Consider the following 18,977-nt stretch of genomic DNA (forward strand, 5'->3'; position numbering starts at 1 on the left):
AAGCGAGTGAGAGGGAGATGCTTTCATTCGACCGTACGAACTTTAATCCGGCAGGTAATTTCACGCAATTTGATTTACTACCATAGAGAGGATCAAATGGAGGGAAAAGACGACTTTTTTAAAAAATGTTCGTTAATGTAATAATGGCACGGGTCCTGGCGCGATGTCAGCCACCTTGTGTGAATGCGTGTCACCCGAAGTAGACATTATCTCGTGTTAACCGTTACCTGATGAAGAAAATGATATGGGTGCAATTTAACTAGACTGAGGCAATTCAGGATCCAGAATTTAGGCAGCATTTAGAATTGGAGAACAGCAAACGATTTTCAATCTAATAAGACGAACTGTGCAAATGAACACGTTTTCCTTGCTCTGTATTTTTAAAGTATCTCCCTCCATTCCCACCTCACCTCCCTCCCCCACGCACACATACACCACATTCTCGTTTTGTGGTGCAATGTTTATAATCAGAATAAATTCGTTCAAAATACCGCCCAGCATACAGCACGTATATCCCTTTTATTAAAGGAAAACCACGAAATGGTTGAAATGAAGCGGAAATTAATTCATTATACTGGAACGGAGCGGAGACTTTCGTTGGCTCAGTATTGACTTGAAGGAAGTAGAACAATGAATGAGTTATCACGAAATACGGAACCTCCTTGCCTCCAGTTCTACCAACGACGTATCATATGTTTCATTTTTGGACAAAAATGCCGAATTCCGTTTAGTTTATTTTGAATGGTTATACTCTTGCATTTCGCTCGCTTGATCAGATTAACGCACAGCATGTGGCATGTTATCCTGAATATGAAATCGACGCGCTGATTATATTTATATCATTTGATTCCGCATAGCCTGCTCTGCAGGACACGCAAACGTAACCCATCTGAGATAGCTCATTGTCAACCAAGCTCACATTAAATGCGGCTTGGGGCGGGGGGGGGGCGGGGTGGTAGGTTGGTGACTAATTGGGTAACGCAGGAGATGGCAATGGCGCTTTACAGCAAAAAGTTATTAACTAAGAACGTGTAGTGAGTATCGTAGGTGAAGTTTATTGAGTCAGACTGCGAGTGTTAACAGCAGTTTATGAGATAGAGGGTGAAGAGGTGATAAGTGGTGGCCCATGTTGGAATTTCAAAGAGTTTCGGAGCGAATTATCTAAGGAGTCCTCAGATGATATATTCTAACAAAGTCCATCCGGTTAATGGAAAATCAAGTTAAGGCTGTGCCAGTACGTAAAACATCTTTCGCTCAGCTTTAAAAGAATGTGCTATAAATTTTATATAATTTGGTCCCAGTTCGGGGATTACTTCTCATAATCTATAAACTTGCATTCTGTTACGCGGCTGAACTCGAAACTGGGTCAAAAGGTCATTGTGGTGCTGTTGAATCTCTCCTGATTCATTATACTTTTAACATCTAAATTAACAAGAAGACGTTTTAATTGTGTTCCAGTGTTTTGCTTAATGGTATTTAAAATTGGCTTCTTAAATTGGCCGGCACTTGCACACATACAAGTCTGATTTGGGAATGAATCGAAGGAGACTGAATCACGGCAGTTGCTTGTTAGCGAGAATCGGTGTACGACTGCACCGGCAGGCACGCCATGCACAGCGGATCCGTCAAAGATATAATGTCGTTGCATCAGTTCTGCGCCATAAACAAAACCGAGTCGTGATAAGGCGCTCATTCCAGTTCTGGTATTTTGTAGGTGACACGGAACTGGTTAATAGAGAGTGTATTTGTGGAAGATACCTTTGGAAAAAATACGCAATCGTTTAGAATAAGCGTTTTCTTCAATTAGCTTGTTAGGCATAACATTTTATTTCAGAGTGTCTCCACTCTTCTAGCCCATAGCAAGAAATTACAACAGTACACGTAATATAGCCACTTGTTTTTATAAGGTTTTCGAAACCTCTATAGTTAATAAGTTAAATAAAATGTTTGTCCATAAATAATTATTCTACGAACCTAATGCATCCAACAACACTGTAATAAGATCTGCTCGGTAATTCTAGAGAATAAACTTTCACAACACACTGAGTGCATTTTTTCGTTTTTTTAAAAAAAAATGTACAATTATTTTCCTTGGAAATTCTGAAGAGCGACCATTATGTACAGAAATCAATCACAGTTTAGTGACATAAGCAGTCCACTCGGATTGGCAGTAGTTTTGTGTCCCTTTGGTTTAGAAGCAAACCGCTGGTTGGCTACACTGACGTATATAGTTTTTAAAAAAATCCAGGCGTAACCAACGCGTTTCTGCACGTGTGATAGAACGGGTCCGCCGCAGAAAGTCAAACTCGTCTCAGTGAGAAACAGCGTTCTTTTATAACGGCCCCAACAAGATTGGAATCAGGAAATCTAGCAACTGTCAATTCTACATGCACGTGTTCGGAATACATTTCTCTCTTTTTGCAAATTTGACCTGATTAGATCCGCTCCTACAGTATTAAAGCAAGTTTGAGTGATCGGATCAGGCATACTGCTAATAAGACTCCACAACTTCCTTCTCCCTCTTTCAGAGATATACGAATGATAGGAACATCACAAATCTATATTATGAGGAGAATGTCAGTGTTTTGATTTTAAATGTGGCCAGTTGATAAGATGAAAGAGATATTGACTCTACGAACATGCACAGTCTGGTAACTCAATCCACGCGAACGAGTGGTCCAGTTTCTGAATTTGGTCTTGTTCAACAAACAGCCTGTGTGGAGCTCCTTGCTGCGAGTTCAGCACACTTCTTTGCCAGTAGAAGGTGCAGGGAGGATGTTGAGTTGTGTGAGTTGGGCGGCATGCTCCTTAGCTTTGAGTCTGAGCGCTGCGATACTGGACGCTCGTCTGTCTGCGGCCGCTACCGCGGGGTCTGAGAGGGCGCCGGCTTGTACTCCCCCTTCAACACCCGCGGCCGACTGTCTCAGCAGAGCAGGGGCAGAGGCTCCTGTCAGCGGGCCTACTGTCGAGAAGAGCCTGCAATAGACAAGGAGTTTCGGCATTATAAAATGGGAAATCTTTTAAAATCAAATATCATTAGCTAATTTAGTAATTGGTGGGTTGCAATTCGAATATGGCGGGGGGGGGGGGGTTACCCTAGATAATGAGGCGTGTAGCACAGGACCCACATTTAAGCAGACTTGCACACTACAGGTCTGACTATATAAATGTATTACAATGTGTAAGGGAAAGTGTCACCTACACATGTGAAAAAGAACTTGCTTGGGGGTTAATTCTATCTCCAGAATTTACTATAAGTTTTGTAAATTGTCCTCATTCATCAATCACAAGTGAACAACAGGACACATATAGTCAAATTAATTTCAAAGTTATTTGCGTTATCGCTATTTTAAAATAAAACATATTTACTGTAAGATAATAACTTTGAAGGGACGCACAACGTACAGCACATCTCACTGCCGCTCCGGTAATATAGCACTGTGGTCGATTAATACCATCCGGTACTTCGCACCTTTCAGCGAGTGTTCTGAAATGCTCTACCCCTTGTATTACTGTTCTTTCACAACTTTAGACCCCACGCTATAGTTTAATTCAGCACCTCAACAAGTATCGAACTATGACCTGAAGCGTTTGCATTAACCGGGGAATAATGCATTGCAAAATTAGACGGTATTCTGCCTACATAGACATACTAATGTTGATTTCTCTAATTTAGGGGTGTGGAATCATCCACTTTATGCTCGACCATTGCAAAAGCATACCAACCGATTAATCCTCCCTGCTGGATAGCCGGTATTCGCGGAACAAGTTGCATATTGCGCATGCACGACTAAAATTGTCACCTTAACGGAAATACTAATTATTTCATATCTCATATATGAATTATTTACTGAAACTGGCTAAGCTACTTTAGTTAAAGCCTTAAGTTTAAAAAAACAAAACATGGGATAATTTCTATAATTTGGTGAATAATTTTTCACCGTCCCTTATCTTTGCGTACTTTGCACTTGTGACAATGCTTTAATCGGCATGTTTAAACAATTGAAATTCCATCATTGAGGCGGCTGATGAAGTTGGATGTCAAGGAGAGAATGTGTGCACTCGTCTCGCATGCTGTGACCGGATTCCTGCTCCCCCCCCCCCGCCCCCAACCATCATCTCTAAACCGGTGGAGCAATAGGATCACCTTGCCTCTATGCATGGTTGTTTTCTAAATTCAGTTTAAGTTGTTTCCAGTCATCCTATCCAGTGAGAGATACAGTACAGTACTCTACTCTGTAAACCATTGCCAAGCTCAGCCAAGCCCACTGCATCCATGCTACTGCTGATAATGGACACGATTGAATGATGAATTTGGGGCACCTACAGAAACTGGACTGCCACAATTGAACGGGATTGGCCTCAGTGGGTTAAGTGTGCCTGTACAGCTATATCCAAACATGGCGATCCGCCCGGAATGACTTTTCGTCGTGGGGTGTGAGCTCACCAAATCTTGGCTTTCGCCCTTGAATGCTTTGGATTTAGATTAACGAGGATTGGGAAGGAGAGGAGAAGAAACACACATCCTCCGATTTAGACGAATGGAATCTCGTCACTTGGTTTGGAAGTGCTTTAATACGATGATGGGTTCCACACTTGGCAGGTCCTTGACTGATCAAAATGAAGATCTTAAATAGTGCAGTAGAGCTGTCACGCAGCTGTACACGAGAGTAAAATGTGGTGGCGAAATCGTATCCGAGAGATGTTCGTAGGAACTGACAAAGTAAGCGTTACATGTGTACCTTAAATGAAAAAAAACCCACCCTAACGCTTTGTTATAAAATCACTTCACTATCCAGCTAAAATGTATCCCATACAAGTTGCAGAAGATTAGCGTGTTTTCAAATGGTACAGACAACACAACGTCGTTCCACACAGAAGTTCAAGCATATATAGCACACATTTCGGACAGCCGCGATTATGATAAGCCTTGACACGTTGAACAGGCATAGTTGGGATGGGTGAGTTTATTTCACTCGCCCTCCTTTCTGTCGTGGCCAGTACCGTCCAACATCTCTGCCACACCTCGCCAGCTCATCGATAAAGCCATTCTTCATCTTAAGTTTCTACAAGCGGACAACGAATAAATATTTCAATTTTTTTTCTTCATTTGCTGAACGTATCTTAAGTGAATAACTCAAACTTCTGCCAAGGCAGAGGAATAATCCCATGAGATAATTAGTTATGCTGTATAAAAACACTTACGGAAGCAACTCTATGAGAATACTCTAACTTCTTCGATGAAAGAAATGTTTCCTCAAAGCAGCATTTATGATGCCGAACATTTTGTTCAACTTCTACCCTTACTGCAACCTAACGCATGAATTGGAGAATCACACTGGTTTAGAATACAAGTCTGTTCCTATTTTTAATTCATTAAACACAAAATGAAACGAGTTCAGCGCCCACCCCCTCCCCCCCCGTGAAAACGGAGTTCTGCCACTCCCTACTACAGGATTTTACAATTCCTGTGCTCCTCGCTGAAGCTCTGAGCTTTCAGATGTTTCACTGAATACAATTAGTCATTGCGCGGTATGGAAATGTTTAATCCGGATTTAGAAAACCGGTTTTACACGAATAAGGGTGATACATAGATCACTCAAAGTTTTTTTGTGTGATTTCTAACACAGTGTTAACACCTGCGTTGATGAAGTCGCCCCTGGGCGATTATTTTGAGTTTTCTGGTCTCGTTCTGAACTCTGCTGTCAATTATATTTGTACGGACGATTTTGAAAAGCGTTCGCCTATTGCCAAAGGTGTCCCATTCCGTGCGAGTCATTAATCGCAGCTCGCTAACATCTACCCCTACAGGTAAGGAACTGCTGCTACTTTATATTTTTTAAAAAACTGTTCACCTGGACTCATTCCGTGGGCCTGGCTTTTCCCGTTTGCTGCGATTCTAGATTGTTGTTTTACAATTTAGCTTCCCCTCTCCCTCTCCGGACCCCCAATTCCCCCCACCCCACCCCCTCCCCCCGGCGCTGAGGAATTGAATCCTGCCCTCAGACACTACGCCTGAGTTGAAGTTGCTGGTTGCTGCTGCCTGGTAACGGGCAAATAGGGAGGGTCTCTACTCTTCCGCTCCAAGCTCTTACCTGCCGAAATGTGGGGTGATGAAAGGATGCCTGAACATGGCCGCTCCCAGGAAGGTGCCGAGGCCGAGCGGAGCTCCGCTCGGCGAGAGAGCCGCCGAGCCCGGTGGAGGCGGGAGCCCGGGGAAGGCGGCGGCTGCGGCTGCTGCTGCGGCGGCGGCTGACCAGGCGGACTCGAGGCTTGGGTGGTGTCCGAAGGGACCGCCATCCAGGTAAGGTCCCAGCGGATGGCCCGCTCCTAACGGGCTTGGGAACGGCAAGCCTCCGGGATGGTTCTGGGCTCCAGCCTTTTCTCGCTTTCGCCATTTGGCTCTGCGGTTCTGAAACCAAACCTGAAAACAAAAACAGGAAGAACTCTTCTGTGTAGAGAAACTTTGTAAATATTGCAGGGAAACAAAAGAAATACTTTGATATTCCACAATACTAGAATTAAATCATAGCAATAAAACGGATATATAAAATCGTCATTGCAATAGCTCTATTTATATCGCGGCGTTAAAACATCAGGTTTCAGTGTTAAGGAATTATTGGAAACATATCACCATACAGGTCATGTGAGTTGGCTACAAATCTCACGCGCACACAGAAATACACACCGTCTGAACCAGGCATCAAACCAACCCACTTGTAAATTGTTTCCGCTTTTTAAAAGCATCCAAATTCAACATACAACATGAATAAACACACCAAAAAATGCAATTAAACTGTGAATTAAAATGATGTAATTACATACTCTATCCCTGTTTCAATAATTCACCATATTAATATTAGTGTTGACGCCTTAATTGTAAACGATCGCATCTGCAAAAAATTGCGTAATCGCTGCTAAATTGTCCTTAATTAATTTTGATAAATAAACTTTAACATATGGGAAAGATAAAAACTATATGTAGTAATGAATCTATACGAGAAGATTTCGCAAGTTTTATTGAGTGTAAACCGGCTTTTGAAAATAAAGTGGGGAGGGGGGCGGGGAGGGAAGATTATTTAACTTTCCCACGACTGCCTGAGCGGAAAATAATCATTCCTGGCTGCCTGTCACGTTGGGTATTTGACAATAGAACAATGTGTCAACAAAACGAGGGAGAATCTCATCATTAGCCCCTCTAATGCAAGAAGCTGTTGTGTAGTAAATGAGCCATATGGAATTTATTAGGTCTTATCAGCGCTCGATTGTAACTGTAAAGTGATTTACTCGGCCTTCACCTCCTAACATATGTTTTATGTTTCTCGTGTTCGCAATAAGGCATCAATCCTAATGTTTATCGTCTCTTTGGTTATGAGACTTCGAGAGAAAATGCACTACGGGTCCTATCAACTTTAAAGGCACTTCACTGGTGCACCGGCACTCTTGATCACTGAAAGCCAAGGAAATCATATCGTCTGTTTTAATGCTCTCGGTTGCCGTGGCGCGAGGGCATTCGCATTATTCATATTTGTGCTGGAGTAGCATCTGTGGAAAGTCTGACAGTACCACACTGTGTCCGCCACCGTCCGCAATTACGCATAAATAGGTACACTATATCAAATGAAATTAAGGACCAACAATTTTACATGACAACAGTTAAATAAATAAATAAATGGAACTCTGCTAGAGGAATTGGTCTAATTATACACAGACATTCTGGTTGCAACTTACTTGCACCCGAGCTTCCGTTAAGTCGAGCCGCATCGCCAGTTCCTCCCTGGACAAAAACAGAAAGTGAAAACGCACTTTAGGCATTCTAGTGTTTCGCGCTACCTTTTCAGACAATGTACACTAAACTTGCGAAATTACAGCAGGCATAACCTAATGCCATTGACAGGGGCTCTTCAATCTTTCCAGTCTACTTGGGCCATAAAAAAAAAGCGGTCGCAAAAAAAGTAGGCAAACATTGAGAAAATTAAACGGCTCATACCTGATATCAAAATGTAGGATTTTCAATTCAGAATCAGTATTGTGCCACCATTCAATTCAGGAAAATGCCCAATCCCATGTAAAAACAAATTTGAATTCTGCACCTTCCACTGCCATATCAAATTACTGAAAGTAGTGAAGATTTAATTAACACATGGTTGATCCCAAATTTTAGCCTTTCCCTTCACGAACATGCCCAATAACAACTCGTTATACCTTCATGTCGTAAAATTAAACCTGTACAGTAGCCTGAAGCGGCCGGTCACCGTCCGGTTTACTTTCGGGCACGGGCATAATGAAATAGAGTGTCATCAGGATTTGTCAGATTTCTCAAGTCCACATTGACTTGCAAAAAATAAACTCAATAATTTCACCCTTTATATTTTCTCCAAGTTATCACGATGAAGGCACGATGCCTTGGCATCTATAGGATGAAGTGAACCCTTACACAGGCACGTGGATTGCGAGCACCGGTGTTAAACTGGGCGCTCACTATTTGGATAAAGGGGGCACTGCCGGTTGTAGCACCGGGGAAGCTATCGCCCTCTCATTGATTGCTTGCTGCATGCCCCAGTTATTGGTGCATCTGATTTTTACGGATCTAATTGTTCATCAATGAGTTTGAATCCAGTGGGAAACAATTACAGCCCCGGGACTATGCCAGCTACCTTCAGCCTGGATTCGTAGTTGTGTGATGTGTACAGATACCTGGTAAAGACATCTGGGTAGTGTGTTTTCTGAAAAGCCCGCTCTAGTTCTTCCAGCTGATAGCTGGTGAATGTAGTCCTATACCGCCGCTGTTTTCTTTTTAACATGCCTTCCTCAGAGTCACTGCCGGCTGATAAACACAAGCTGTCCTCGCTATCCTTCACATCCACATCCGTCTGAACCTCCTCCACCAGCTTCGGGGACAAGTCATTTTCAACCGCGTCCTCTTTCGCGTCCCCCTCTACCGATTTGTCGGCCGGCTCCGCCAGTTCTAAACCCGGGGATCCTGGCAGTTTGGATACACTCTCACCCTGCGCTTTGGCCAAGCTGAAGTTTTCCTTGTAGGATTTACTGCGGCTTATGCTGACTTGCGGAGCCTGGCTGATCTTCAGATCGGCGCCCCGGAAAGCTTCAGAGGACGGCTCTCTTTCTAATTTCTCGTTCCCAATGTCATTAAATCCTCGGGAGTCCAGGATCTTCCCTCCGTGGCCGTACAATCTTCGGAATTTAGGAGGGAGATGGAGCTCTGTGTCAAACGACATATTTTCCTTGGGTGATCCTAGATATAAACAAGAAGAAGAATTCATAAATTTGTTAAATCACGGCCACTTCCTCTGACCGAGTTACTATTAATTAGTCACACTTTACTTCTTTCCCGGAAGTTCCACAATTTTTTCGATATTATCTAGCCGCCGCTTTAACCTAGTTGAACTGTGTTGGAATACACCGCCGGCGCTCGACTTGTCTGGCTGGCGAAGTCATAAATAAGAGTGAAATTTTGGCAGAGACTTTCGCCAGCTTTTGGCAAGCGCCCCGTTGTAATGAAGATTGAGAATCTGGAGATAGCAACTAGTTAACGTGTAAAATGAATGCAAATTGCCCTCACTCCCACAGTGTGCTTTAATTAATAAGGGAAGCAAGATCCTCAGACCAGGCCAGGCCGCAAGAATCGGGACCTCTTCATGTCCGCAGCACAGGAGTTTAAAAAAAACCCGTCTCTTTCCTCACAACAAGATACGTCTTTGAAAGGTCCCCCTTTAAATAAATACGCAGTTTATTTTCTTGGGGAGAGCCAGTTTTGTTTTTCAAATAAGTTTGGCACACGAAGGCCATGCAAACTCTGCAGAGAGCCGCATCACTCTGCGACGGGAATCAGAGCGGTTCTATTTGCGAGTACCGCTACTGCCTGCAGGTTGTGCACCATGTATTCTCATTCTCAGCTAATGTGGCGTTTTATTTTATATGTGTCGATTTCATTGTGCTTATAGGATGGGAATTCGAAATACCCGTGGTCTCCCCGTGGACGTCCAAGAGAAACACTAATCGACTAACCTATCACCTTGCAAGACACAGAATGTAAACGATGTTTTTTTTCCCTGAGCCATTGAATAATATTACTTATATTTAAAATCAAGCAATTACAATAAAAGAAGAAAATCAGTCTGAAATGTTACATGCAAATTCCAACTCATCGATGTTTAGATGTCAGTGACAATTAAGAGGTGTGAAAGTTAGAAAGGAGCTTCGTTAATCTTCGTTAACGCGAACGGCGAAATTCGATATTGGTCTGTTTATCGACAGAATACTTTGTAAGAAACTAATCGCATACACGCCATTATTTTCAAATGCATCGATAACTTTCAACAGATGTCCGCGGTTTATATAATAAAATGCTGTGCCTGGTAAAGTAATTTTATATCCAACGTTTGTTATTCGTGAATTGAACGGGCGCTGCAGAACTACCGTATTATTTTACTGTACATGCCCAACAAAAAAGTGCAGATACAGCGAAGTTAGAGGGTCAACACTTCCACCTCTTGGGCAGAAATATGCCTTTTTGAAGCTGAAAAGTGCAGTCTGGATAGGCAGTCCTGTGATCGATTGAAGTAACCCACCCCTCCCCCTGCTGAAGTCACCTTACCTTCACTCGCTGGGTCCGGGTCATTTCTGGCTGTGAGAAGCGGCAATGCCTGAGCTCCAATACACCTAATCTTACACGGGCTTCTCCTGCCCAGAATACTGTCAATGCAGTAAGAAGAAAGCAAAGTTGGGGATTTACTTTTGCACTCGGGTCTCTCGCAGATCTCCTCCTTGTACTGGGTTGTCATGGTTCGAGCCTGGTTTCTGGGCTGCCGCAGGCTGCGATTCTCCCACATGTACAGCGATCGCTCTTGATCTGATCGAGGTACTAATGTCATTTGTATTGGGCTGTAATTGCTTTCCTCTCGATTCTCCAATGCACGTGCTGAATCCCCTGTGATTGGCTCACGGAGGTCTGGGGAGACTTTTTTTTCACTTTCCTCCAACTCGAAGTTTGGGCGAGGAGGAAAACCGGATCTGGAATTTACAGGAATGAACCTCGTTGAAAAGGCCGATTTTCTTTGGTTGAGTTGCTCAGAGCTGCTGGTGAAATTCTTACAAGCACAGAGGCGAACAGATATTTACAGACTGCAGTAGCGTACTGATTTCACCGGCCAGCCTCGCCTGAGCAATGAATTCTGTTTTTTTTAAATTGCTTGCTCCCTAGTAACTTGCGATGTTTATCTTTGATTTCGACTGTTCCAAAACGCACTCTGGATTCTGTAGGCATCACTAAATTACAGATGGGGAGCAGTGAGAGATGGTTCTCGACCTGAAACGTCGACTGCACCTCTTCCTACAGATGCTGCGTTCACCAGCAACTTTGATGTGTGTTGCCTGGATTCTGTAGGTCTGGCTACGTTTCATATGCACTGTATTAAGTTTTCCGTGTTTACTGTTTATAAATTACAACACAAACACATGTGCTAATTTTCGAACGTTGTCCAAAATTCGATTAATTAATTCCGTAAAGTAATATATTCAGAATCTGACTTTAAATCCAACTCTGTTAATGAACGTTAACTCTGGGAAACGTTATTTGATGTTTTGCTTAACTATTCTGTTCATCTCTCCCCTTACCTTTGTTGTCAGAAAGCGAATTCCATAAAACTCCTTGGAAATTTATGGAACTTATTTTTGGGAAACAATTTCAACCCACTATGTCTGTAAATATGTCTGTAAACCCGGCATGTCAATGGTTCCATAACGGGACTTCGTAACTACCCCATGTTCACCCATCAAATTAAAGGATAGATTAACTTGTAATGTGATATATTAAACGTTCGTGTTCGTAGCTAAATGTGTTTTCCAATAATACCGATAGCCATGATTTATTTAGATAGGGACCTCGTCAATGAACACGAATGTCTACAAACAGGAATGTGATTCAGATTTATAGTTCTATGTTGAGGTTATTCCAATGATTTCGTAAACCGATTATATAACACCCTTATAAGAAATGATTTGCTGAAACGAACCAGACAAATTGTTGAAAATAACAGTACTATTAGGTGAAAAAATTAATTCAGTTATTCTGCACTTATTCCCAGAAAATATCCAGTGCATATGGCGTATTGCAGATGTTTCTCAACGGTGTATTTAATGCTCTAATAACACTTCACGACTAAAAAAGGCGCATTGCGTGACTTCCTGGGGGGAAGCCTGAAACGTTTTTTTGTTTTTCTATCGCTGATCTAAATGTAATTACTTAGCGGAAACAAGTAGATCATCCCCATATCAATATTATAGCCCCTAACGACACGCGTTCACTACATCGACTACAGATGTGGTTGTCAATTTCGGAGAACGAAGGGCAGCCAGTTTTCCAAAATTAAATAAAACAATATTTTCGCTTGCAGATAAAATATCCAGATAAAGAACTAGAATTTATGCCAAGAGTTTGGCTAGTTGGTGTTTGAGATCGGCGTACCATACACGGGAGAGAGGGATGGGAAAAGAAGCATTACTCATTCAGAGCTTGTCTGTGAATATGTATCTTGTCTGTCTGTCTCTCTCTCCCTCTCTCTCTCTCTCTCTCTCTCTCTCTCTCTCTCTCTTTCTATCCCCCCCCCCCTACACACTTGTAAAACGACAGCGGGCGGAAGAAAGCCTGTCAAATTTAGTAAATATTTAACCCTAGTGTAGAACGTGTTCTCTTGAACATATACACAATTGCAACGGCGAGCCAGCTAAAACTCGAAATGAAAGTGGCATTAGAAAGGTAAGCTCTTGTAACCGTTGGTGATAGATCTTGTACTGTATATAAAAGACACTGAGACTCATAATTGCCATGAATCCAGAAAATATAGCTACCCTATTCTGCTTTGTGTAATGTTATTCTGCTCCAAAGTCTGATGATTAGAAATGCATTCCACGACAGGGATATAGAATTGCTGTTCTGTTCCATCTATAAATGAAAGGTAGGTTTATGTATTCCGTGCAGGTTCTAAGCAAGAACAGCTCTCACCATGTGCAAGATGGCTTTGGTGTGGAAAGAAAATTGTTCCTTATGTTTAACGTGGGAGGATAATCCGGAAACTGGAATCAAACAGGAACCACTTTCACCATCTCTGATAACGCCAAGTATCACCAGAGCGCCTGGTTTCGGCAGCTCGGCAATGCCTCCTCTTCCAAACAGAATTAATCAGGTTCACATTCGTTTAGTTACAAGGCTAAAGGGGTTTGAATATGCATATTTGCCCGGGAACGAAGTGGGAATATGGTGGAGGATTTGTGCGCCTCGATGAGCTCTGATTGCTCCTTTCTCTACGAATGAAATTGACGCAATGACATCTCCGCGATTAAAAGTGCCAGCTATATTAATGCAAAGTGCATTATTAACACTCATAATTAACTCCTCGCTTCTAATCGAATGTGTCCGTCTTACCCAACACAAACACAGACTAATGACGCTGGAACCAACGGATGCCGAATGCTTGATTTTATGCCATTCTGAAAATATTTTGTTCAGAAAGAACTAAATTCCTTCAAGTGTAAGCGCCAGAAACATATGTTGGGCTGATAACGTTGTGATGGAACATTTGGCTCGCTTTCCTTTGCCAATAAGACTCGGCGGCGTTACAGATATATCACAAATTAGCCACATTTGATCCACAGTAAGAAGCAATAGCCCCCTCCCCCCGCTAAAAACTTAAATCCTTTTTTATTTATCTCCAATTGCCACATCACCAAAAATAAAGTCATACCTACGCAGGTCTCCAATACATACTTTCTCGCTCGGTCTATAGTTGAACCGAAGAACTGTCCAATGCAAGCCGCAGAGCAATTATTTTTTTAAAAAAAGGTACGACTGGGGTGTAGCTCGTCACTACGAAGCAAATGACACTATAAAATAAGGGAAGATTGACTTGTTTCTTTACAACGGAGCCAGTGGAGATTGATATTGAACTTTATTCGAATTTGCTAGGAATTAAGCATGCCAAAGGAAGATCATTTCCTACAGGGTGATTAGGCACGCGGCGGCCGCGAACACGCCAATTTATACAGAAATAATTATTAGGAATATACGAGCGGGTGAATTTCCCACCCAGTTTGGGAGTTTACGTGCCGATGTCCTTAACAACCGTTTACAAGAACACGTTACAGAACTTTACTTAGCCCCGTTTCACTTTAACGACATTCGGTAACATTTTTGACGTTGAACCAACTGATGTTTTTATAAGAAGTTTTATTTAGCGAAATAAAACCATTCTACACAGCGACTTGCGGCCTATTTTATAGATCGTACAAACATAGAGGTCGCAATAAATTCGTATCATATGTAAATTTATTTGTAAATGGATTTGTTTTAAAATTTATTACTTGTTCAATCAAACTAAAAGTTGGGTTATTGAAGGCGCTTTGCATGGTTTGATGTGATATTTACGAGCGCCCTCTGTGACAGGTGCCAGGATGGGTATACCGTTGATTTAACTCATTTGTCATCGGCCTTCCCATTTTGAAATATTTCCCCCAACTTCCGGGTAACCCTGTTCAACAACCTCTTTTAAAACGTACAACCGTTCATTTGGTAAACATCTTGAAAGCTCAGGTAGATTGACGTCGAGCAAGAGGTGCATCCAATATTTTTTGCACTTTGCTGTTTAACACTGGAGGTTCTCTCGACACTTAACAGCTCCATGTCCTAGTGCTGTGATTTTGTTTTACTTTAATTATGTTTAGACTTAGTTGAATTCTTATGGGCGCCTTTTGAAGTTGACTCTTGTTCTTGTGATACAAGTGCAAGCGTTAAAAAGACAATACGAGTCTATTCGCATGATTTTAAACCGCCAACCCAACCCTTTAAATCGCACGAGTGGTAACCCAGATCCCAACGCCACGGCTACACGAAATTCCACACTCCATTTCAAGCACTGTCGAACCGAACCACATCACCTCCATTGGGAATGCGATAACCCCGCAATTAAACTCTAACCAGTCAAAGATAATTTGCATTAGAGTGGTTACATTACTGTTTATTACACTGGATTATTTAACTCCCACAGAGACAACTAAAACTACCTTTAAATATTGAACAGAGTATTGGGAGGGGCTCACCGGGAAAACACCACTGAAGCGGATTCAGATAAGGACAGAGGATGCTCATCTATAAAATGGAAAGAAGAGTTAAAGTTGCAAAACTAACTAATCGCAGATTAATTTACCAAATAAATCTACACATTTAAAACAAGGGAGTTGTTGTTTAGCATCGGATCATCTGCGCTAACAATCACTGTTCTTTTCCACCTGTCCATATCAGATTGCTATGTTATTCACGAGGTAAAGAAGTACATTTTTAATTTATAATAAAAAAAACACCAGAAATTTGTTGACAGTTCTGAAGCACGTTTTTAATTTAGTTAGCTGCTGGAAATACCAAGAACCGGTTGTAGTCAGCGGGATCGCCTGCATGTGGTTCTGGAAGAGGAACAATGTTTTTCATCGCTTGCGAAGATGCTGCAGGAAAAGTAAAGCAAAGGCTTTGAGGAAGTCGGAATCAGAAAATTACCAGTGAGATGGCCCCATCTGGTGGCCGGATCATCGGTGAAAAATTGTGTGATTCTGAGGGTTTTTTGCTGTTTATTTTAGAATCAGAACAGAATCAGACCCATCTACTCTTGTTCTTAGTTAATTAACAGAATGATCCAACTAGGAAAGACCCAGAACCTCTTTTGTAAGTTTCCATGGCACCTTGTTGCAGGTTCTGTGCAACTTTTTTGGAAAGTTTACAAAGATGTTGCCGGGTCTAGATGTCCTAAGTTGTAAGGGAAGATTGGATAGGTTAGAACTTTATTCCTTAGAACATAGAAGATTGAGAGGAGATTTGACAGAGGTATACGGCATTATGAGGGGTAAATACAAACAGACTTTTTCCACCGAGGTTGGGTGGGTCATGGGTGGCGACTGAAAAGTAAAATGTTCAAGGAGAAACGTTTCCACTCAGAGGGTTGTGAGAGTGTAGAACGAGCTGCCAGCACAAGTGCTGCGTGCGAGCTTGGTTTCAAAGTTTATGTGAAGTTTGGATAGCTACATGGATGTAGTGGTATGGAGGGCTATGGTCCCAGTTCAGGCCAATGGGAGTAGGCAGTTTAACTGGTTTCAGCATGACTGAAACTTCAGAATCACAGGGCCTATTTATTTGCTGTACTTCTCTATGACTCTAATTGTTTATTTTGTATTGAACGAGAGAGAGAAAGAGAGTAAGAGAGAGGGAGAGGGAGCATCAGTGGAGAGAGAAACAGAATTAATGACCATGATTAGATAAAATGGAATGGACAATGGAGGAGGAGAAAATAGAGTAATCGAGAGTGTCAAAGGCTGCATACTGGTCAAGAGGCATAAGGAGAAATAACTTAGCATGGCCACAGTCAGACAAGGATGCCTTTTGTGGCTTTGAAAAATGTTTAGGCAGCTTGCTGAAGAAGGAGATTGTTGAGCTGGGATGTTAGCTTGTAAGTATGGAAAGATTAAGGGTGTGCTCGTATGGTGGGAGTGATGATAGTGGATTCACTGTTGGGGCTGTTGAGGGCTTGAAGAGATAGCATCATTAAGTACATCAAACAGATTGTAGACAAGAAGAGAGTTTGGGTGAAGTTTGGTGGGAGAGAATGCAAGGAATTGAAGTAGGCGAGTCTCACGGACAAGAATGAGGTCAGGGAGGGTATGGAGGTAGGTAGGAGTGAATGATGCAGAAGGTAGGGATGAAATTAGACCAACTTTGGCCTAAGTAGGTCCGAGGAAGAGGCGTGATGCCTGAATCTCAGTGATAAAATTTCCATGATTTTCTCAAACCAATTGTTTACATCAGATTAAATGGGGCATACAAAAAGCACTTAATGAGACAGCTTTATGTAGGTATGGGCAGCCAGGACTTATCTCAGCACCTAAAGCAAATTTTTGCTGTAGAAGCCTCACCAATGTTTCCATGAACAGAACTTGCTGTATAAGACCTATTTACCATTAGGCAGCGGAGCAACCCGGAGTTACCAGGAGTAACGGATCTTCACCTAAATTCACAATAATAAGGTCATGAATAGAGGCACGTATGTGACAGACATCTACATTTACCTTTAAGTTAAGCAAACATTAGAAAACCAGAAAAGAAGAACAATATGAAGCAAAGGAGAGCATTAGAAGCTAAGAACACAAATCTATAGAAAGTAGCACAGCTGGTTGATAAGGTGATTGAGAAGGCACATGGCATTCTTGTCTCTATTGTCCAAGGTGGACAATACAGTGGCAGGAATGTCCTGCTGGAATTGTGTAAATGTGTTGAGCACAACCAAAGCACATACACTACATAGAGGGAGGACATGATTGTACAAGAGTGAGTGCAGGGATTTGCAGAGATGCTGACAGGGATGGAGAAATGGCTGGACTGTTGTTGTTTCCTAATGAACAGAAAAAGCTGAGAGGATATTTAATTGAAGAATTGAAATCATGAAGGTCCTAGTCAGGGTGAAGGGAAACAATCTATCTTCCTTAGCAGAGAAACTAATAACAAGGGGACATAGATTTAAAGCAAAGACAAAAAGATCTGGAAGTTTTTTCAGGGGCAGAAGTCTGGAATTCACTCCCTGAAGAGGCAGAGGGAGGAGACACTTTAATCATTATTAAGAAACAATTGAATGAACACATGATATGCTACGAGGCTAAAGATTAAGAGGTAGAAATTGGGATCCATCTGTGTTATAAATTCTAAGACAATATAATTCTATTTTCAAGATTTCTTGCTCTATCCTCATGTGAGACTGTAGAAAGTGGCTGAAAGTTATTGGTGATATCAGGATTTGTCTAATACAAATTCATTTCACACTGGATACTTATTGCCAGATGAAAAGAGCAATTTCAGGATCTGATGTACTATAATTTGCGATATTCTTTGTTGTATTGCCCAGACCCCTTGAAAGACTATTTGCAAATATAATCATGAAGCGGAACAACTTAGAAATGGATAAAACTTAACTTGGAGTCATGGAAGCTAATCCAAATGGTAATACTTCATAATGCTCGATTCCAAACATAATGGCATCTTGCAGGTATGAATGCTGGGTACATCGTGAGTGATTGAAATTCAGAATGAACATTGTGAGTGGAAGTGTTAGGGCTTTCCAGCACTGATTACTGGGTATAGTGCAGCTATTATGACTTCTATGATATCAGTTAATTTCAGCATCTCTTAGTTCACTGCCTGCCATTATAATAGAAAATATCATTTACATGGCAAACTGTAATTGACAATTTCTGGCAGACATATTTGAGCCTCTTTATAGCTGACAGTAAGTGAGTTCAAATGTAACTGAATTGAGCAGAAAAGACTTTATCTTCTTACACAAAGTATGTTTTCATACAGAATGAATATGCCTGGAAGAATCTGTTTTATTTTCTCTGACATGCTTGTTACATCTGCAGTTTATGTGAAAATGGCTCACTCATTTCTGCTCTTCTACCTTCCTTTGAAGTCCTGTTACTTAGGGCACACTCTTCTGACCAAGGGGAACTAACAGCCTTTTTAAAGAAAAAAACTTTCCTGCTGTTTGAAATTTAGCTAGAATATTACTGATTATTCCTCTTTTTCTGCTCTGGAGACAGAACTCAAAATTTGTTTTGCTTGTTGTGAGTAACAAGATTGCCCTCTTCTGGATATTATGAAGATTGGCAAGAATACCTTTGCTCCCAGTGCTTCATTCTGACATGAATTCACACTGAGGAAGAAAATATGTTCATAGTAATTGTAAAAAAGGGTGCAAGGATGGAAAGATCTTGGGGTAGGGAACATAGAACATACAGTGGGATGGGGCAGCTCAGAGGCATTCCTTTGGTCACAAAGTTCGTACTGACAATAATGCCAATTTAATCCCATCTGATTGTTCATGGTCTATATCTCTCCATTCCCCACCTGCTTATGTACTGGTCTAAAT

At 41.7% G+C, this 18,977-nt stretch overlaps 1 protein-coding gene across 2 annotated transcripts; it reads right to left on the reverse strand.

Annotated features, from left to right (window-relative positions):
• Positions 1-1,780: 1,780 nt before the first annotated feature.
• Positions 1,781-11,285, reverse strand: arxa (aristaless related homeobox a). Of its 2 annotated transcripts, none has more exons than XM_063050884.1 (5): positions 10,619-11,280; positions 8,698-9,256; positions 7,732-7,777; positions 6,096-6,424; positions 1,781-2,976 (listed from the first exon to the last, which is right to left on the reverse strand). In XM_063050884.1, the coding sequence occupies exons 1-5, from the start codon at positions 10,893-10,895 to the stop codon at positions 2,739-2,741; spliced, it is 1,449 nt and encodes a 482-aa protein (XP_062906954.1). In that variant the 5' UTR covers positions 10,896-11,280; the 3' UTR covers positions 1,781-2,738. The 2 variants fall into 2 exon arrangements, with proteins under 2 accessions (XP_062906954.1, XP_062906955.1); XM_063050885.1 differs by lacking the exon at positions 1,781-2,976 and adding an exon at positions 4,092-5,066 and having other exon boundaries at positions 10,619-11,285.
• Between the last annotated feature and the right edge of the window lie 7,692 nt (positions 11,286-18,977).

The sequence above is a fragment of the Mobula hypostoma genome, chromosome 6 (genome assembly GCF_963921235.1).
Source record: "Mobula hypostoma chromosome 6, sMobHyp1.1, whole genome shotgun sequence".
Taxonomy (NCBI): domain Eukaryota; kingdom Metazoa; phylum Chordata; class Chondrichthyes; order Myliobatiformes; family Myliobatidae; genus Mobula; species Mobula hypostoma.